This window comes from Mustela nigripes, chromosome 5 (genome assembly GCF_022355385.1).
Source record: "Mustela nigripes isolate SB6536 chromosome 5, MUSNIG.SB6536, whole genome shotgun sequence".
NCBI classification, from domain to species: Eukaryota; Metazoa; Chordata; class Mammalia; order Carnivora; family Mustelidae; genus Mustela; species Mustela nigripes.
In genome coordinates, this window is record NC_081561.1 from 45,513,700 (window position 1) to 45,537,065 (window position 23,366).

A 23,366-nucleotide genomic window follows, 5' to 3' on the forward strand; every position below is an offset into this window, starting at 1 on the left:
AGAGCTACCCTACGACCCAGCAATTGCACTACTGGGTATTTACCCTAAAGATACAAACGTAGTGATCCAAATGGGCACATGTACCCGAATGTTTATAGCAGCAATGTCCACAATAGCCAAACTATGGAAAGAACCTAGATGTCCGTCAACAGATGAATGGATAAAGAAGAAGTGGTATATATACACAATAGACTACTATGCAGCCATCAAAAGAAATGAAATCTTGCCATTTGCAACAACACCAATAGTTGATTTTTAAGCTGCTGGAGCCTTGAGAAAACTAGATAACATCTAGGAAGCAGAAAAGCAATTAGCTGTTTTAAGCTGGAAATAAATGTATGCCTGTTTGTTTGTCTGTTTGTTTTAAAGATTTTATTTTTAAGTAATCTCCACACCCAACATGGGCTTTGAATTTACAAACCGGAGGTCAAGATGCACATATTCTACCAAGTGAGGCAGCCAGGTGCCCCTAAATGTGTATTGAGAATGTAGGTCACTGGGGTCAAAGAACTTTGTTTCATGTGCTTTGCTATCTCCAGTGTCTAGAACAGTGGCTGGCACATAGGAAATACTCTATAAGCAGTTCTCGAATGATTATGTCCTTACCAAGCATAAGCTCATATATTGATTTCATGACATGGTATAGAGAGGAACAAGTCCTATAAAGAACAAACATCTGTAATTTAGACATATAAACACAGCTTACAAGAGATTTACATGACATTTAAATAAAAGATTTGCTTTAGAAATTCAGGATTCTATGTGATAGCACCATTTTGGTTTATTTAAGATTTTTAAAAAATTCTAAAGTATAAGAATATGGCTGACTTAAAGTGTTAGTTTCGTGATTATTCAAAAAAGCCAAAGAACTATCTTCTAAGTAAAAGCAGCAGATTAAAAAAAAAAAAAAAAGTTATCTTCCTACATGTCACTATACTGAGTAAATAATCATCTACCTTTACAAATGACTATATGATCTTATCCTGTAGTACTCTAGAAACTTTTATTCAGACAGTCATACGTGCTGAGCAAGTTAGTGTTTGGGTTTGAACTGTGGATATAATTCAAATTAGGGCTGTTTGGTAATGATACTTTTCACTTAATGATGGTGATTTAAATGTATCTTTCCAAATCAAAATAACTTGAATTTGGAGAATGATGCCATAGAGTTGTATAAATATGACAAAGACATGGATCAGGAAACATTTAAGGATGGTCCACACAGGATGAAAAACATTTAAAACACGACCAAAGGCTCTTTAGTTGTCTGTGAAAGGAGAATATGATTTACACACATAAATGCTGAAACATAGTGAAGAATTATTTGTAGCAGAACAAATGGGACATGTATATGTGTTTAAAATTATTAAATTATTTACATTACTAAAATTATTAAAATTTAAAATTGTTAAATTATTTATGTTACTAAAATTCACATCTAATCATTTTTATCAGTATATTCTCAAGTTTCTTTGCTGTGTCTATAAAACATGGACTATCCTGTAAAATGGTAAAATGTTGGGTGATTTTTAACCTAAACCATGTTATTTGGATACTTTCAGAGACCAATATTGATTAAGCACAAAGTATACCAAATCACCACATTTTAAGGGACTCACATTTTTTACTTGTTATAAATCTTCTCTAACTATGTATGCTTTCTTCAAATTAATATACTTCCCTCTAAAGAAAGTGATCCCCAGTGGGATTTGGGGATCTTGTGGCAAGCAAGAGTAATTGCTCCTTACACTTGTGGTAAGCCTTTTTATTTAAACTGTTCTAGTTCATGTATGTGTTGGCATTTACTATTGTATTTTGAAATGTATAAATTCTGAGATAAAATCTACTGGTAATGATTGGTATTTTAACACAGAATCAAAATTCTTCCTAATTGCCCAATCCAATGAATGGTTTGTTTTTCTCAAAGTCTGGGCTACCTCTGTCTGTAACCTCTGCTAAAATGATCGCTTCCTCATTTCTCCATCTCTTGACTTACTCCTTCCATTCCTCACATCTCAGTCAGCAAGATGCCTTGAGAGTAAAAGCAGGTCATGCCACAGTTCACTTCCCCTATCCTCCACCCATTGCAAGTTTAGACGGTTCAAAATACCTTCCACTGCTTTTACCTCAGACCAAAATTCTCAACAGCGTCATGAGTACCTAAATATTTTTTCCGCGTTTGTCTCCCTTCCAGCTGCATTTCTTACACTTCCGAAGGGAATTTCTTGCTATTTATCAAACTTGTCATGCTCTTGGGGTTTCCTCATTTGTCATTCTTTCTGCCTGCAAAGTCTCCATAGAACTCTCTCACCTTCCGCCCCTGCCCCAGCTCCCCATACATCCCTTCTCTGTTTCAAGCTAGGGCCCAGGAAGAGTTTTCTAAAGACCCCAGTTTCAGATTTCCATGGAATCCTAAACTTCTCCTAGCACGATTCTTGGTGTATAATCGTCATTTGATATGTATTTGGGGATTAAGCGATTTATTTTTTAAAAATCTAGCTTTCTTTTGTTTTTCCCGAAACTCGTCCTTTGCCTGTCTTCCTTCTTTTCTCTTCTAAATATAAGTGCTCCTCAGACTTCTCTTCTGGGCTTTTTTTTTTTTTCCCCCTTAACCTTCTCCCTTAGTAATTTCTTGACTCTAAGTAGCACTTCTATGTAGAAAATTGCTGGAGCTGTATTTTCATATGTGTCTCTCGGTGTCTATATATGCGTGGCTACTAGATTTCTCCATTTGGAGGGCATCTGAAATAGAATATACAACAAATTTCCCTCTAAAACTTTTGCTTCTGTTTTCCACAGTTTTATTAATGATACAATATATTTTCAACCCTCTGGATGTATACTATATTTTGATTACTAATTCACGTTCCTTTCTTCATATTCACCCAGCTGAATAATTTTCCAGGTCTTAATGTGGATACCACCCAGTCTCTCTTTCACTTCCTCTCTGCTTCTATCTTTGTGACCACCATTTTACTTTATGTTCCACTATTATTTATCAAGGTTACACCAACTTCCAATGGGCTCCTTCATCTTTAGTTTTTCCCCACTCCACTACATCTTTCCCAATCTCCCCTGTTGAGCTTTTTTATGTCGCTGTCTTCTTTCCATGCCCATCTTCTTCCTCCCTGTTCAAGATTCAGCAAAAACATCAAACCTCCTTAATTTCCCAATATGGAAACAATTTCTTCTTCCTTTGAATTCTTGTAACACTTAATATACTTCTGTTATGGTGTTTGCCAGTTTCTTTTAAAAAGTTTAACAGCCGGGAGGCCTGAGTGGCCCAGTGGCTTAAGCTCCAGTCATGACCTATGATCCTGGGATTGAGTCCCGCTTAGGGCTCCTTGCTCAGCGAGGAGCCTGCTTCTCTCTCTGCCTCTGCCTGCCACTCTGCCTGCTTGTGCGGTCTCTCTCTCTCACAAATAAATAAATAAAACCATTAAATAAATAAATAAATAAATATATATATATATTAGAAAAATAAAAAGTATAACAGTTTATGTACATTCCCTTTTCCCCATATAAGTTTCCTGAGGAAGTACTTATATCTGGGGTTCACTTTGTATCCCCCATACATTTCACAAGTTCTATGTGCTAACAATGTGTTTAGTAAGTAAATGAATTGATTTCATCCTGATTTTACATAAATATGTTTTTGAATGGCATTTAGCTTATGACAACATATTGATATTACAGTTAATGGTTAATTCTAAAACACTCTCTCCCCACCACTGTTTTCTTGAATACTCATCATTGTCTGTTTTGTTAAATTGAAAGTGGTCTTCTTTGATAGAGTTCTCTGTAAATTCCAAATGGTATTATTTAATTCTACAGACATAGCTTGATATTTTTATGGTTGAATAAAGCTCTGTTCCCTTGCTCACCACTGTCCTTTGATGATTGCTGAAATGAGTACCTGAAGTGTTGTCTTTTCCTGTCTGTTTATACAGGAAGAATATTTTTTGATCTGCAACTGTGGTCTCTCCCTGTGCAATCTGCCCAAATTTGTTTAACTTTATTTTAATGGTGACAAACACAAGAGTAGAATACTAAAGAATGACTTAATACTGAATTCCCAAACGCAGAACAGCAAGCAGCTCTATGAATTCCTACTGATTAAGAAGGGGATTCGTACTCAAGTCAGGAATAGGATAGAGATGAAAATAGTAGTCAAATGCAAACATAAAGAGATGTGAGGACAAGAGTAATTTGAGGATCAAGAAACGAGGGAGTTCAGACCCAGTTGTGGCATATGAAAGTAGAAAAATATGCAGGGACTAGTCGTTCAGAGATTCCTCACAAGTGGCCCTGGTGATCGGCCCTGCCCTTTTATCTTCACAAAGCAGATGTAATCTTAGTGCCCACAAAAAGAGAACTAAGGCGAGGTGAATTGCCCATTCTATTTAAGAAACAGAACTGCTAGAATTAGTTTACAAACATTTCATTAGAAAAATAACGTTTTTTTTTTTAAAGATTTTATGTATTTATTTGACAGAAATCACAAGTAGGTGGAGAGGCAGGCAGAGAGAGAGAGAGGAGGAAGCAGGCCCCCTGCTGAGCAGAGAGCCCCATGCGGGACTCAATCCCAGGACCCTGACATCAGGACCTGAGCCGAAAGCAGCGGCTTAACCCACTGAGCCACCCAGGCACCCCACATTTGTTTTTTTTTTTTAAAACAAGATTTATTTCATGCAAGTACTGATGAAGTATTATTAATCATGAAGAAACACATTAATAGAGAGGAAAGGATATAAAGGAAGACTGTAGCTTCTGGTGTATTCTATACTTAGAGGATGAATTGATAAACTTTGAAATAAATATGCCCAATATTATTGAAGTTTATTTTCACCTAATTTTAAACTGTTCTTGGGTTTACTCTGTTAAAAATGTCCCTGGGAAACCTGGATGGCTCAGTCGGTTAAGAGTCTGCCTTTGGCTCCGGTCATGATCCCCAGGTCCTGGAATCGATCCCACGTCGGGCTCCCTGGTGAGCAGGGAGCCTGCTTCTCCCTCTACTCTCCACTTGTGCTCTCTCTCTCTCTCTCTTACCATCTCTGTCCCTCTCAAATAAATAAATAAAATCTTTTTTTAAAAAGTCCCTAAAATAGGGGCGCCTGGGTGGCTCAGTGGATTAAAGCCACTGCCTTCGGCTCGGGTCATGATCCCAGGGTCCTGGGATCCAGCCCCGAGTCAGGCTCCCTGCTCAGCAGGGAGCCTGCTTCCTCCTCTCTCTCTGCCTACTTGTGATCTCTGCCTGTCAAATAAATAAATAAGATCTTTAAAAAAAAAAAAAGGTCCCTAAAATATTTTTCTTAAAATGTCCCCAGTTTTATGAAAAGCACTTGCTTTGCCACAAATTATATTTTATAAGTTTACAAATCCAAATCCATTGAAATGTTTTCTGTTGGTTGATATTACTTGACATAATTTTAACATTTCCTTTTAGAAAAAAATTAAAAATCTGATTAAAATTGCTCAAAAGGTTTTTTGAGTTTAAAAGTTATTGCAAAGCAACTGTTCAGCGACTTAGCATAAATGAATTTGACATACACAAATATAATTTTCTTAAAACACATGTGGATAAAATACCTACAAACTATTTGAAGATATTTAACATACTGAAAACACAGCTGTGTTCACTCTGTTAAGCCTTAAGAATCTTAGAGGTTCCCAATTTACTAAATTATTTTAAAGACACTGTTGTATAGTATTTGAGTTATTTTCTGTGTTTAAGAGAGATTTTGTTTAAGGAAAAAAGGTTAGAACTAACTGTTTTCAATGAACTGATAATTCACCTGTCATGATTATGTCACTTGACTTTGGTTGAAGGTGGACTGAATATTGGATGAAAGCAGAGAGGGAAAAAAATGTCTTATTAGAACAACTTTTTTATTGGCTATTTTCGGAATTTATGTTAAAATACATTTCCAAAAAACTAAGCACAATATAAAAAATATGTACCAGCTTCATTATTACATCTTATGTATTAAAATCTCAAAAAGAAGTGCTCTCCACTCTTTGGATGGAAGTACCTGCCTTTACAGTAGAGGCGGCCATGTGAGCAAGGGTTTGTAAACATTTCTTCTCTCTACCACACTTATTGTGACATCATCCATGTAGAGGACTTGGTGCCCAGCACACAGTGAGCCTTTGAAAAATGTTAATTGTAACAAGTAATCGCACCCAATAATCATAAAAATCACAGTATATATAATAACTACAAAAATAAAAGTAATAATATAGAAATAAAAGAATGAGGGTTACTCACTATTTCAGTATAGGTGTCAGATACTCTTACAATTTGCTGAAAAAAATATTTAATAATAGCAACACACTTTATAAAACTGAAGTATAATTAACATACAGTGTTATATTAGTTATAGTTTTACAACATAATGATTCAACAATTCCATACATTATTCAGTGTTCATCATGATGAAGGTAGTTACCATCTGTCACTTGAGAAAGTTATGACAATATTATTGACTATATTCCTTAAGCGGTACTTCTCATCTTTATGTTTTTTTTTTTTTTTTTTAAACAACTGGGAGTTTGTACTTCTTAAGCCCATTCATTACCCCTGTCCTTCCTCACCTCCTCTCTGGCAGCCACCGGTCTGCTCTCTGTATTTAAGGGTCTGTTAATTTGTTTTCTTGCAACCCAGTCACACTTGGGTTGCTTCCATATCTTCGCTATTATAAATAATATCTTTCAAATTGGTGATTTTGCTTTCTTCGAACAGCCCACATTTATTGAGCAATATTGTCTTGTATTACTATCTTTATTCTCCCCATTTACAGATAAGAAACTAAGGAACAGTTAAGTAATTTAGCCAAATTTACATAGCTAGTGAATTTCCAAGCCCATGTAATCTGGCTTCAGAGCCATGCTCTTAAGCATTATGCTCTACTTACTAACTGATGTTCGGGCATTTTACTTATCCAAATAATAATCAGGGGAAAAAAAGTTTTCTGAGTCATTCCTCGTACTTTGTTCCAAATGCAGATATTGGGGAAGTAATAAAATAATATAAGCAAACTTAAAAGTATGGTAAATAAATACTTATTTGCAAAAGCAAATGGTGATTGTATATTTACAAATTTTAGAAAAACATTAGAAGGACTTCATGCTTAAAATGCCATGTAATTAATGTTACTCATAAAATATACTTTCTATCACTTTAAGTTAAATCTCTCATTATACAACACCTTCATTCTGTTGGATGTATGTGTTCTACTTCAAAAGGTAGAGTTTGTGAAAGAATTAAAAGGGATATCTCCCTTACAGTTTCAGAATTGGCTTCAAATTGGTCATTGGTTAGAAATGAAGCTACTGTACTGAAATAGAAGTGTTGGGAAATGTGTCACAATAATCAAGGTAAGAACAGAAACTTCTCAAGAGTATGGCCCACGTAATGTATTTTGTCAATAACCTGTCCTCTGCCAGGAAGGCATGACATGTTATGTCTTCCTTTCAGTCATAAGCATTCCCAAGGGAGACATCACTTTGAGTGATTTGTATTTTTCCATTTGATGTTTTACTACTACCAGTAAAGAGGCAAAAAGGTTCTGTAACAGAGTATTGAAGAGTTCAGTCAAATTTGTTTAACTGGGGGCACCTGGTGGCCCAGTGGGTTAAAGCCTCTGCCTTCGGCCCAGGTCACGTCCCAGGACCCTAGGATGGAGCCTGTTTCTTCCTCTCTCTCTCTGCCTGCCTCTCTGTCTACTTGTGATCTCTCAAATAAATAAATAAAATCTTAAAAAAATTTATTTAACTGGAATTGATCTGATTTTTAAAGTTATGTAATATTAATACATTCGAAGACTGTAATTTTCAAGTAGAGCCTAAAACAAAATAAAATGGGGACTCATGAACTCCTAAGTTAAAGTCTCAAATATTACCTGTTACTTTGACAGCACCTGTATGTTTCCCTTTCATCTTTCCTATCCATTCCCAGAGGTTACCAAGACCTTGAATTTTTGTGTTTATTATTACACCTGTTATTTGAGGACTAGATTAACTACCTAAGCATTTATTCATAAATAAAAACATTAATTTTGCTTATCGGGTTTTATAAAAATAGTGTCATATATTTAGAGCTTGAATTTTTCACTAACATTTTATTTCTAGGATTTAATAATAGAATTTCATGTAGTTATGGGCAATTTATGTTCACTGCTGTAAATATTCCACTATCAATATGTCACAGTTTACTTAATGATTTGTACCATTGTGGTTTGGGGAGGAAAATAAGATCTACTCTCTATGTAATATTATAATCTATAATTTAGAACTAGCATGATGTTGGAAGAGATGAGGGATGGGACCTTAGGAAAATTGCCAGCCATAGGCAGTGAAGACTTGAGCCTGAAGCTTGCCAGAACTTAGAACCGGAAGCTTAGAGAGATCTGTGGGGCTCCTGTCTCCACACAGTGGGAGCTCATGTAGAGGTCCGTAAAACTGCGATGCTGAGCACCATGATTTGCCAAGAATAATGGACTCCAATTCATGTTAACCTTCTGTATCTCATGCAAATTCCTGTTATTGACGAAATCCACAAAAGGAAGCCTATGGGGGAGGGGATTGAGGAAACACAGACGTGACGTATTGGTGTGGGGTTAAGTTCACCCCGTATCAAGCATACCATTCTTGAACTGATGGCTTTTCCCCAATTATTTTTACTCTTATAAGCTTTGAGACTTAACATTCTTGTACATGTGCTAAGACTTCTCCACAGAATATAGTAGGAATGGAATTGCTGAGACACCGGTTAAATACATTTATAGATGTATAAGACAATGCCAAAATGGTTATATCTTTTACATTCTTATATGAGTCTTTGTGGCTCCACATTCTGACCCATGTTTGGTTTCTGACTTCTTCATTTCTACCATCACAGTGTGTATAAAATGATGTCTCATTGTCATCTTAATTTTGTTTAAGTTCTAATGAAGTTGAAGTTTTCATGTATTTTTCTTTTACAATTCTTTCTTCAATAACATTCATGATTTTATCTTTTATCTATTAAGGTGTCTGTCTTTTCCTTACTGCTTATACTTGTTTTTGTAACCTAATACTTTATTGGTAACATGTACTGTAAATAGTTATCAAATTTGTGACATGTTTTCCTCTGCTTTGTGGTATATTTTAATAAGCACATATTTTTAATTTTAATCAAAATTTTATTTTTTAGTTAGCATATTTTTATGTCTTGTTTTAGAACTCTTAGGCATTATTTCCCTATATTTTTCTGTTAGAAATTCTAAAATTTTGCCTGTCACTCTCAATCTATAATCCATCTATATTTCTTTATTTTTTTTATTATGGTGTAGGAAGCAATTTCATTATTCTTATTATGAATAGCCAATCATGCTCTGTATTAGATAGTCCCTTCTTGGCTTAGTATATTAGATTCCTATTATTTCTCTAATAGCACAACAACTCAGTGGCTTAAAACAGATTTGTTGTTTTATAGTTATGTAGGTCAGAAGTCTAAAATGGTTCTCATGGGCTGAAATTCAGGTGTCACTAAGACTGCATTCCTTCTGGAGGCTTTGAGGGAGAATCTGTTCCTTAACTCTTACAGCCTGGAGAAGCTACCCTTAATCTTTGTTCACGCTCCCTTCCATCTTCAAAGCCAGCACTTGCATCACTCCAACCTCTGACTTTGTTGCCTTCTTATTTAATTTATAAGGACATTGGGCACACCTGGATAATCCAGGATAATCTCTTCATCTCAAGATTCCTAATTTTGTCACAGTTGCAAAGTCCCTTTTGTAGGAGAACTTACTTACAGATCTTAGGTATTAGGGCATGGGTATCTTTAAGGGGACTTTAGTTAGTGATCTGTACTGCCCCTGTATCATATATCATTTAACATAAATAAGAGTCTGTTTCTGGATTCTGGATTCCATTGCTCTATTTTCTATCTGTGTTCCAGGACTATACATAATCATACTAACATAATTAATGATAGTGATTCTTTAAAATGACTCCTTGTATGTGATAGACATAGTCCTTAACTTGCTCTTCTGCTTCTGAATGTTTTGGCTGTTTTTGGACTTCGACCTTTTCATACAAACTGTACAACTAATTGGTAAATTAATCCAAATCCTATTGTGATTTTTATTAGAACTGTATAGAACCTATAGATATTGAAAATACTAGAAAATGAGACTTACTGTCCATGAATATAATCTGTCTCTCAATCTATTTATATCCATTTGACAGCTTTATGAATATTTTTATACATTCTTTAAAGGTTTTAATTATAAACAAATATATTCTTAGAAAATCTTAGTTATTTTATAATGATGCCATAAATGGTCTCTCTCTCTTTTTTAAATTACTAATTATACGTTGCTGATGTACAAAAACACAATTGATTTTTTTTTAAATTGATTTTGTATAAAACACCTTGCTAAGCTCTTTCACTGATTCTAATGACTTTTCTGAAATTACTTTGAGCTTTTTAATGTATATAAATTATATAAACCTTGACTGGTATTTTGTTTCTTACTTTCTGACCCTTATAACATTTAACTTATTAGGTGACTTAAATCGTCAGTAGGGAATAAAACAAGAATGTGCGCCTTTACCTTTTTTTTGGTATTATTTTACTATGAAATATACAATTCTTATTGGGTTTTAATAGAAAGCTTCTATTGGGTTAAGAAAGTTTCCTTCGTTCTTCAGATGATGTGAGTTTATAATGATTGAAATTGAATTTCATAAAATTATTTTTCTTTTGAAATAAAATGTTAGCCTTTTTTCTGTCCAAATAAAATATTCACCTCGTTTTCTCCATTGTTAGTAGGTTAGTTACAATTAGGGGTTATAAATCTTAACCTACCCATGTAACTGTGATAAACATGACTCAATCATTATATATTTTTTGTATATACAGCAGGCCTTGATTGTGCTGCTATTTTGTTAAGTGGGTTTTGTTTCATGAGTGGATTTGCTCTTTAAATTTTCTTTTCTGGTTTGCTTTTACTATCAAGGTTATATTAGCCTGCTAACTGAGTAGAGGGATATTTCCCCATATCTTTCTCTGAATAGTCTGCTATTAGCTCACAACCTCAGGAATTTCCTGGGTGAATTTCAGACCTAGCCCCCATAAACAGAGGGCAAGAACAAACTGAGGAAAGAGGCAGGCCACTCCAGATTGATGGCTGAAAGGCTTAAAAGCAAGGGAACTTATAGAGGAGTCTCGTCTTGGGCAGTTGCAAAATGAGTAGATCTCAGGACCTAACCACCAGTACCTTAAGAGATTATATAAGGACCTTAATGAGGTTCAATCATGTACACAGTCCAGACGGTTCCATAACACATCACTTTTTCTCAAGGCTGAGTCATTGAAGTGGATCCCACTGTGGGATCAGTGGGCAGAACATAAATTCCAAGGAAAAGCCGGAGGGTAAAGAGCCTCTGGTTGCCGAAATCAAGGTGGTGGGGTCAATCGGCAATCACATCTCCTCGGTGACTCCTCCAAGATCTGCCTAGACTGGAATGATATATTTCCTAAAGGTCTGTGATATTTCTTTGTACGACTACCTGGGATTAGTATTTACTTGTAGGACATTTCATTATGATATTATTTTTAAAATATTTATATGTTTTCATCCTTCTGATTTTTTTTTTAAAGATTTTATTTATTTATCTGACAGAGCGAGATCACAAGTAGGCAGAGAGGCAGGCAGAGAGAGAGGAGGAAGCAGGCTCCCTGCCGAGCAGAGAGCCCGATGTGGGACTCCATCCCAGGACCTGAGATCATGACCTGAGCCGAAGGCAGAGGCCTTAACCCACTGAGCCACCCAGGCGCCCCTTCTGATTTTTTTAATTGAAGTGCAATTTACATACTGTGAAATGTACAGGTTATAGTTCATGATTTGAGGAGTTTTGACAAAAATTTACCTATACTTTCAGTAAAATAGAGAACAATTCTAACATCCTAGTTGATTCCTTCATGCCACTTTCCAGCCAGTCCAGTTCTGACCTTCTATTTTCCACAAGCGGCCACTCTTAGGAATTCTAACAGCATATATTATTTTGGCCTCTAGAATTTTGTAACAGTGGAATCTAACAGGATACATTTTTTTGTATCTGGCATCTTTCACTCAACATAATTGTGAGATACATCCATGCTGTTATGTTAATCAATGACTAATTCTTTCAATTTATATATAAACCTATTGATTTTTTCCCCTTGGATGGGAATTGGTTTATTCTAGTTTAATGGTTATTGTGAGTAAAGACATTCTTGTATAAGTCATTTTGTGAACATATGCTTTTATATCCCTTAGTTAAATACCCAAATAGAATTTCTGGGTCATAGTGGAGCTCAATATTTAACTTTATAAATAATTGTCAATCTTTCCAAGACAGTTACTTTATTTTATTTTTTTATTTAAAGATTTTATTTATTTATTTGACAGACAGAGATCACAAGTAGGCAGAGGCAGGCAGAGAGAAAGAAGGGAAGCAGGCTCCCCGCTGAGCAGAGAGCCCGATGTGGGGCTCTATCCCAGGACACCGGGATCATGACCTGAGCTGAAGGCAGAGGCTTTAACCCACTGAGCCACCCAGGCGCCCCCAGTTATATTGTTTTAAACTGCTAATAGTGGCTGCTATATTAGTTCCACATCCTCATCATTTGGTCTTTTTTGTTTTGTTTTGTTTTAGTAATATACTGACTTGATAGAGTTTTTTATAGATATAGATACTAATCATTTTAAAAAAATTTTAATTCCAATTAGTTAACATACAGTGTTATATTTAAGATACTAATCATTTTTTAGATGTATGCGTGGGGAGTATATTCTCTCAGTCTGTGGCTTATCTATTTAATTTCTTAATGGTTTTTGGATCAGCAAAAGTTTTAGTGAATGCTGTTTGAATGCTGTTTGCTTACTATTAAGTAAATTTTCTCAGTTTAAAATTTGCAAAGGCATTCTTGTATGCTTTCTAACTAGCATTCTTAACATTTTGTTTTTATGTTCAGATCTTTGATAGATCTCAAGATAAAGTTTGCCTAAATGTGAGGTAGGACAGAAAAGGTTTTTTAGTGTTTGTTTTGTTTTGGGCTTTTGTTTGTTGCATATAAATTTCCAATTGTTCTAGATTCATTTACTAAAAAGATTTGCATTTCAGATTTTATTACTTATGCACTTTTGTTGAAAATCAATTTACCTTCTCAGTGTATAGTCTTTCTGACCTTTATAATATTCCATTTATCTATTTGCCTATAGGTAAGTAATCTACACTTCAGTACAATATTAAATAAATGTCGTGATAGCAGACATCCTTGAATTTATCCTAGATTTAGAGGAAAAGCAATTAGTCTTCAACCATTCAGTACGGTGTATTTCTTACTACAGGACTATAGATTTAAAAAATGTATATAGAAAACCTCTGATTTAGAAGGCAGCAACTTAATTTTATTTATCTTTGTTTTTCATTTACCCAACACAGCTTTTGGTGCATTCTATAAGCCCTTTGTATTTTTTTAAATTAATCAGTGAATGATTATCCAAGTTGTTTGTTGTGGTAATGTTCCATTCAGTAGCTGACAACATACTCTCATAACTGCTCTTATTTCACCTGTTTTTAACCATGTTTCAGGATGAATGAACAAACTGAAAAACCTCCCAGAATTCCCCATTTAGAGAAGCTGTTTTGTATTATGTGGTATCAGTAGTGTTTTGAAGTTTTCCGTATATGGGATCGCATCTTTTGTTGTATATGCGATCACATCTTTTATTTGCTGATCCTTAGAACAACTCTTTTACATAGAGAATGTAAGATTGAAGAATAATTGAATCGCTTTATGCCTAATCATGAAATTTGGGATATAATGTTACAGGCACTGATAATACTTAATAAAAATGAATATTAACTTTTATTTTAAAAATCTATTTAAGGTACACCTTGGTGACTCAGTCAACCGACTGTCTCCTTTGGCTCAGGTCATTATCCTAGAGTCCTGGGATCTAGTACCACATTGGGCTGCCTGCTCACTGGGGAGTCTCTTTCTGTCTCTCACTCAATCTCTCTTGCAAAAATAAATAAATGAAATCTTTTAAAAATCTATTTAAAATTAACCTTTGCATAGTCTAACATAATTGGTGTGTGTGGGTGTGTGTGTGTGTGTGTGTGTGTGTGTGCGTGTCTGTGTGTTTTCAGAAATCTGGAGAGAAAAAGCCTTTAGCAATTTTGTAAACCATAGTTCTCCCTGATTTCTCTCTTACAAGTGATTTATTTATTTGATTATGTAAGTAACATATATGACATGTTCAACATATTATTGATCTTGGCAATCCTATAGGAAGAGTCCTCCTTTTTTAAAATCCTAGATTAGAGGTCTGAAATAGTTTCATGCTTGTGTCTGTTGTGTGAATGGCATAACTCTCTTCTGCATGGTAAAGTTTGAAAAGCCCATTACCCATCATTTATTTTGGGTGCAAATTATTACTTTTTCCCACTCTAAAACAATATTCTATTGATTTTGTTTCCTAGTTCAATTTTGTGGGGAAATTGCTCGGACCGAGAGGCAACTCCTTGAAGAGACTACAGGAAGAAACAGGTGCTAAAATGTCTATCCTGGGCAAAGGATCAATGAGAGATAAAGCAAAGGTACTGAACTTTGATTTTGATTTTTAACACATACAGAAGGTTACCTGTAACAGTCAGGGCCAAATTTACAAGCACATCTGCGCTGTTCTCCCATTGTTTCCCACAATTTTCACCTTCTGGGGCCACCTTGTTGCACTCTCAGTCAATTCCTCTATTTTCATAAAAATCAATTACCCTTCTTCCCCCCCCCCAGAAGATATAATTTTGTATCTTTATTCTCTTTAGTCCTTTGTGTAGGTTGTTGACAACTCTCCTTACTTTTTCTGTGTCCTCTGTAGAATATTTCTATATGTCTATGCTCATTTTCTTTAATTCCCTGTCTCATCCCTTTTCTCTCTTCAACTATGTCACCTAATCACATCCATTGTATCATTCTCTCTTTTTATCTCTATGCTCCATTTCACTCTGACTTCCTACCCAAAGCAATTTAAAATACTTATCTGCAAATCTAAGAGAATTCCACTTATTTTCTGAAATGTTTCAGTGATGTTTAACCATTCACCTGACCTCAAAAGAACAAATAAGCCAAGAAAGATATGAAGTTTGATGTTTGAAATGATTTATTTCACATCTGAACTACATCATTTTCCCATTTTATAAAGTGATAGCAATTTTCTCTGTGTTAGAATTCATTGTTTTGGAAAATACCAACCATTTTTAGATATGTATTCATAAAGGACTTTTAAAATTCATTGAGAAAGGGTGGATATATATTGAGGTGGTCCTATTTGACCAGGCCATGCTTTTCTGATTCAATATGTTACCACTGAAAATAAAATATTCAAACATTTATTTCTGACTATGGGAATCACATAGGAAATTGTTTAGATATTCTCTCTTTTAACTATTAATGTGAAATCTTAAAGAAAATTACAGTGGGAAATGTCACTGAACAGATATCTCAGTATTATACTGCGCACTTCATACTGTATTTTTTTTTCTTTTTCTACACACCTTTTTAAGATTTAGATCAGGCATCATCTCCCCAACGGGTCTTTTCTGAAACTCCTGTGATAGGTTAATACTCCCATCACTTAACATAGTTTGTTGAAATTTTCTGTTTCTCTCATTAAACTGTAAACTCCTACCAGCCAGAGAAATAAAGTATTGAGTTTCACATACCCAGAGCATCTGTATAGGCACTCCCATATCTTCCAAAGCAAATGGGTGTTTATTGTTTATTCCCATATATTTGGAATTTTTTTTTCTGTTCACAGAACTTTACATTGGATTTCTTTTTCCTTGTGAGCATGTTAGGAAGCAGCATAAGTATTTGAAAATCTGGTTGGAAACAAATTTAGTTCTATTTAGTTTCCATTAGGTTTAATTTAGTGATATTAGCTGTTACTTAAACTCCAGTTTCTCATTGATTACTTTTTGGGCGATCAATCAGTTTGTCTTTGCTTCAAGCATTTTCACTGTTCCTTTACAAAATGAAAGAAAATGAAAACAATAATAATAATAATAATAATAATGTATTGTACTATAAACTACATTTTATAGAATCTAAATAAGACCTTACCTGCCAAGGGTGGTGGGCATGCAACTGAAATAAAGCCACAGACATGAATATGCAAAAGTCTACCTTAGGAAACATTTGATTAAAATAAAAATAAATCCTTGGTAAAATATTGATCACTGAGCTGCTATTTCACCTCTTCTGCATGATCTGATCAGGAAGGAAGATTTTATATGTGATTTTGTTCTTCTAACAAATAAATAGCTTATCTCATTCTTCAGTGGCAGCACATACGTATTTGTACAGCCACACAGGAATATATTCATGCATTAATTGCAGGAGTATTTGTTGCTGTGTTACACTGTGTCACCTGTAGTTCTGGTTTATGGTAATGAATAGGACAAAAATTTTTCTTCTCCTAGAGTTTATAACCCAATGGGAAAGATAGACAATAAATAAGTGAATAAACACATTTTAATAATTTTTATGTATTAAAATAATACAGATTGTTTTTCTGTGTTGGCTCTGCTATTACGATCTTTGTTTCATGATAAATAGGAGACATTTGGGTAGTTATCTAAATCAGGATGAAATAACTATGCAAAAGCCTTTCTTACACATCTGCTGTGTGCTCAACTGGAGATTACATATTATGCTATGTAGAAAATAAGTATTGGACAGGAGTTGATCCCTCACAAAACTTATAATTTAATTAGACATACTGATCTGTTTAATGCTTTCTTTAAAAAGAAGGTTAAGAGTGACATTCTCATTGAATTTTAGTTTTACAAATCTAATAAGAATTTTTCAACCTTAGAAAAGCTTGAAGTTTTAGGATTTGTTGTAAGATCATTATAAAATTGCATAATACAGAAAATAGTTCTAGTGGTTTGGTGTATTAAGAAGATTCTAACAAGTTCAATGTTTTTATTTGTCTTATTTTGGTTTTGGTGTGTTTGGGGGAAACCTTCCTTTTCTTTTAGCTACACCTAGGCAGTAACTCTGTGAGCAGAGAGAGAAAACAAAAGCCAAAACAAAATGAGATGTAGTGATATTCAAGGGAATACCAGTAGCAAAATCCTACCTTATATTTAATATTTTAGTCCCATACTGGTCAGATCACTGAGTATGTGAACCCACATTTTACTTAGAACCATCCAGGAATGCTTGAACAGAAGCTAACTTTTACATAATGATGATAAAGATATTAATAGAGAAAATTAGAAAGTAATATATACAATATATTTACAATATTTCAAAATATCTCTGGAAATTAACTGGTAGTTCAGAAATTTCTTTAAAGTCTGAGTCCCTCATACACCATATGGCCAACCAGTTCTAAATAACCACACAGCTGCCTGCTTCTCTAGCAGTTGCTTCCCCCCAAGCATTTGCTTCTGAGCAATCTTCAGGGGTAACTTACTGAAGCTTCGGATAGAGTGTTGCTATTTTTAGTGATGCTGATGGCAGAGATTAGTGAGCTAGAACAGAGGAAGCAGTGGTCTATAGGCTTATCTTTGAAAAGAGTGAGAAACAAACATATTATCTTGGAGAAAAAGGGTTTGAGAGGTTAGAGAAGACCAGACAAAAGCTGAGCACACCCAGAGAGAGGAAACAGCAGGAAAGGTTTAAAGCAAATTTCTTGCCTACCTTCATTGTCCTTAAATGGAAATCACAAATAGACATGTTGCAAGTCAATTATGTTGTAATGACAGGTGTTCTGGCATTTCTATTAATAAGCTTGGTTGAAATTATGGAACGCAATCTTAGAACATGCTGGTGACTATATATTAAATATAAAGTGCTGTTTGGTGGAGTTTTATTTGAAAATGTGTGATAATTCTCTAGGCTAGCTTCTCTCTCTTTGATGTGCTAATATCATGTGCAGTTTCTATTTTATAATCTATCTTCTGTATTTGGTGATGGCTACTTTAGTAAATCCTTTCTAATTTCATGGCAATTTGATTTTCATCAACAAAAAAATCAACTGAAAACCTTCAAAGTGATGCTGCTGCCTGGTGGGTGTGAACCCCGTACCAATCATCCTTCTCTCATTTGGCTTCTGGGCTATGCCTCACATCAAACGGCACGGTTAGTCTCTCAAATCCTGAAGGAGCGAGGCCATGCTCACTGCTTGTCAGTCAGGCTGGGATCGGTTAGGTGGACTCCTGTTTCAACTTTTTAATATCCCCAACAACAAAGCAATCTGTAATCCCACAAAATCAAGAGCCCAGATTCTCTGATGCACCCTAAGACACTGCACCAGAGATCAACGTTTGCTTCTCCATTTTGCTCTGCAGGAGAGTGTGCCTAGCCCATTGTTACTTCCAACCAGAGAGAAAGGAATAAGCATTTTTTTTTTTAAGATTTTATTTATTTATTTCACAGAGAGAGAGAGAGAAGTAGAGGGAGCAGCAGAGGGAGAGGGAGAAGCAGGCTCCTCGCCGAGCAAGGAGACCGATGCGGGGCTCCACCTTAGAACCCTGGGATCATGCTTGACCTGAGCTGAAGGCAGATGCTTAACCAACTGAGCCACCCAGGCACCCCGGAATAAATGTTATTTTTGTTTAAGTATCACTTGAGTTTCTGAAGGACAAAAAGAGTAGATGAGAAATTACAGATAGGTGGGAATTTATTTTTGATTTATTCACTGCATTCTTCTGTTTCTTGGATCTGCATGTTGAGAAATCAGAGTAACAGACTGAGCGGTCCCACCTGAAGGGTAGCGCAGTAGCGCATGCGATATAGGAATAGTATGCTGCAAATACGTGTTTTGTGAGAAAACAAGGAAACTAGTTTCAATGATAGACCAACACAAGGGTGTTTCAACCTATGATCTATTTCAGCTATAGAGGACCAAACAATGAAAATAGGTTTGAGTTGAAGAGTGAAATAGATCATGATACTAGTGCGAAATCATCTCTTACATTAACATCTTCAACCCTCTTAGGTACAGTTTGTCATTCATTTTAGTGGATGACAAAGAATGAAAAGGGAAAAAAAATGCCACAAACCTGTCCGGGCTCAGTTCTTCATAAGCTTCAATGACAAAGCGTGAGCTGGCAATGTTTTGTATGTTGTGAATCAAAGTTACGTGTTACCTTAAATCATTACTTTCCTCTAGTTTGATTTTATTTACAATTACACAAATTTATAATGGTTGTTGTCATTGAAGCCTGCTGTTAGAAAACTTCCAAGGACCTAATGTCTCGGCCATAAACCAAGGATACTGTACAAAAAATATATCTTTTAAAGTTACTAGTATAATAGTTTTTCCTTCATTGCCACTTGTCACTCATTATTTGGCCTGTACCCCTGTTTCCAGTAAGAAGTGAAATAAGGGAATCGCAGAATCAAGATCTCTCACACCACAGTGTGGGAAATTTTTATTTATTAAGCTGTTAAATAGAATGTAGGAAGAAACATTTCTAGACATTTTAAATTTTATAAGTCTATTGTATTAGTATACATTTGTAATAGTATATTTCCTTTCTGCCACTGAGAAAGCCTGTCCCGTTTTCCTCTGAGATGTACTGTCCACCTCAAAATACTGCAACCAAAATTCAAATGAGGTATCTCCAGTATAGAAAGGGACTGAGGATGTCTTAGAAATATTTTAAATAACATATTCTGTGGTAGTTTGAAACATGGCTGCAAATTCTTTGACATTTCTTTTAGAGAAAGATGAGTAGGGTCTAATTCTCTTCCTCTTGAATCTGTATAGTTTGAGTGGCTTGTTAGTAACAGAAAGACTGCGAGGAGGGGGTCACTTCAGGATTTCTGAGGGTAGGTGGGAAAACACAGAGCACCTTCTGCCTCATTTACAAGAACTCTGTCTTTTTTGGGAACTCTGAATTGCCTTGTTAAGGATTCTGACAATCTTAAGACTGCCCCCTACCTCCCACTGTGAGGAAGCCAGAGTGTCACAGAGAGGAAGTCCCTGGGTAGGTACCAGTGCGAAATTCAAATGGAGCCCACCTTTGAATCATCCCAGGCTAGGCGTTACACCTGAAAGTAAAGAATTCTCCAGATGATACCAGCTTCTAGCGATCTGAGTGACCACAGGCTGTTTGATTCTTCCTATCTGCAGCCCCAGGCTCTGGGAGCCAAACAAATTATCCCCATTGTACTCTGTCTAAATGTCTCACCTACAGAATCCATGCACATCGTCATAGTAACAACATGGTTGTTATTTTAGGCAACTAAATTTGGCATGGTTATTTATCTAACACTGGACAGCTGGAACACATTCCTACAATTTTATTTGTAAAATGCAAAGATTCTCAACATTGTGAACCATTGTCCAAATACTGGATTTGTTCTCTTCTTGTGTTTCTACTGCCCTCTCATGGCAATTACTAAAGACTTTTAAGAATTCTGCGGTTTTGTGGGGATTTTTGTATTTGGTGTTTTGATATTTTTGTTATTTACTTACACTTTATTTTGAAGCATATGCCAAAGTTCTATCTCCAAGTTGCCAGTAAGGGAAGAGACTTCCAAGAAAGCAATGCAAAGATTTCCAGAACGTTTGACCTAAAAGGTATTAGGCTAGTCGGAAGGCTGGACTTAGAAGTCCTTGGTACCTTCGAATGTCTGCTTTAGTTACATGAGACTCAAGGTTAATTGGGCAAGTAATTCTAATTTCTCTGTTAAGCTTCTTAACTTTATTACAACCTGACAAAGCGAGTGCTCCAGCATTTTATCGGGGATGTTAGATAGATCCTAGAAGGAGATAGAAATGCAGCATACAGCAACTATTGCCCCAAACCAAGATTAGGACAGTTTTCTTTCTTAGTCTCTCTTTTTGACCAAGTCAGATGGCTAAAGATTTGTCTTAGCCAAGAAAAGGAGGACCATACAGCATTTTTGTTCTGAGAACATTAACTGAGCTTGTTGCTTCATCATTCTTTTCTTACATTTCTTATAGATGGTGGAAAATACATAAGGGATCAAGTTATAAAATATACCACCATGAAGATTACCTGCCGTCTATATAGGGACCCATTGACATTCTTTTCTTTCTTTACCAGTTTCCTATGTTAGGGAAAAATTTCTAAGAAGAATGCTAATGTGATTCCATATACTGATACACATTTACATATTATGAATGTATTTTGTATTAGTGCTAAATATATGCTTAGTTGACCTCTCTCTATACACACACACACACACACACACACACACACACACATATACATATATATGTATATATAAATATTTTAAGTATTAATGCTGCTTTGTGTTTTTAAATTGGACCCAACCTTTGCTTTGCCTACACATTGCAAATTCCAGTAGACACATGAATAACCAAATCAATAGACCCATATGAATAGACAATGAATATTTTGGGTCTATATAATAGGCCAAATAAATACTTGGGTCCAATAGACCCATATGACTATACCATTGCTTTCACAGAGTTGGATATTAGAAAGAAAAATTCCTAAATAACTTTATTTTGCTCATTGTGAAAAATAATGCATTTTTCATTTTATGGATAATTTTAATGCCAAACCAAGTAAGAATGGTTATCCAAAAAAATGTTTTAAATAATGATATTTATACTCATAAAAAAGCCTTTGATTAAAAAAAAGGGGTATTATTTATACATTTTTAGAAACATGGTGTGTTAAATGTTTGTTTTAAATGGTTAGAATTTGACCCCAGTATAAGCCTTGTTCTCTGAGGAGAAGCTTGGACTACTTGTTCTAGCACAGTGTGGGGAATTCGGAGATACAGTTAAGAGGATAATGGGCCCAGAGTGGGAATGTTACAATGAAAAATCCCGCACTTAACTCAAGTACACTATCAGCACTAATTCAGATTCTGAATTTCTTTAGTTGCGGTGATGTTTTTGACTTTGTATTCTGTTTTCTCTTTATTGTTTTTCTTTTAATTTCATAATTCATTCAGAAGTTGAATAGTACTCTAGTTTTATCAGTCATAAATATCTGAGTCATTCTTAGTTCAGTAGTGTTGTTGTGAATACTCGAAAATTTGTTTGAGCTCTTAACATCCCCTGATAAAAAGTAGAGAGATGTATTTTCTGGTTACAGTTCATGATGCTGCACAGAGCCCAAAGAAGGACAAAGTAGGCAAACTCCTTCCTAATGGATTATGTTCCTGAGTTCACGTTTGCTTTCTGTGTGTACTGGTTCACCAAAAGTAAAATCAAAAAGACTGAGGAAAAATGAAAAACCCAGGATACAAAAGAAATTTTATATATTTTGCTATGAACACAGTCAGTTGCACCAGTTGACTTATAGTAGCTGGGACAAAGTTTTGAATACTTCCAGGGATGCCATTCACAAGGCATTCTCTTGTGAACTGCACCTCTAATTGTCTGATACTGTTTTTCACCAGCACCAAAGCTAGGTACCAGAGTAAGCACACCAACTGTCTATATAGGAAACAATTCCATGTATGTTTTTCTTACTACCTAAATAACAGAAATCACCTCGACTTCTTATAAATATATTTAGTTTTACAATGTTACCTGCAAAGATATATATTGTTTTGTATATTTTTTGTGTAAACGGCACTTGTTTTTGATAATATTAACATCTAAATTTTTTGCTTTTTGAGGTCAGGATTTTGAGATAAACTGTGAACGTATGCCAGTATTCTGCATGTGGTTTATCCCAGATAAGCCATGCCTAATGTATAGGTAGGTATATAATTGCTAACATCTACAATTCTAGCATCACTATGGGGTTAAAAAAAAAAAAAGGGGGGCAAACAAAATGTAGCGATTCATTTAGAGAATTTGGAGTGTCTCCACAAGCTTTCATATTCACATTTCTAAGCTTTCTATACACTGTTTGCTGTTTCCTCTTTCTCAATAGTAGGCTGTTTTCTCTTCCTTTTGTATGTTTTGACAAATTTTTTTATTTCAATTATTTGGCATTTTTAGGAAATGTTTTCCCCAGTCATTCTTAATTTTCTTCCTTTCACCTGTCTACCTTAAAAAATAATTTTAAACCTAAAATAATTTAAAGTCAGAAAAAATTTTCCAGTGTTTGAATGTGGGGTAGCTCTCATTTCGAAAGGTGTGAGAGATATTTATTTCCTCAGCAGCACCACCAATATCATATTTACTTAAATCAAACCAAGTCAACAGTCACTACTACCAAACCAGGAGCATAAACAATAAAAAATAAAATAGTAAGACCATCAACTGAACAGACATAGTCTACCTTGTGCTGAGTTAATATTTCCAGGATCTCAATTCTATACCATTTTAGATTAAAAGTGATATCCACATTTAAAAAAT

At 35.0% G+C, this 23,366-nt stretch overlaps 1 protein-coding gene across 2 annotated transcripts in view; it reads left to right on the plus strand.

The window, feature by feature from the left end:
- Window positions 1-23,366, plus strand: part of KHDRBS2 (KH RNA binding domain containing, signal transduction associated 2) — a 573,828-nt gene that overhangs the window by 201,157 nt on the left and 349,305 nt on the right. For both annotated transcript variants that reach the window (XM_059399029.1, XM_059399028.1), the window contains exon 3: window positions 14,518-14,634. In XM_059399029.1, coding sequence (XP_059255012.1) covers window positions 14,518-14,634 — 117 coding nt within the window. The remainder of the gene's footprint in view (window positions 1-14,517; window positions 14,635-23,366) is intronic.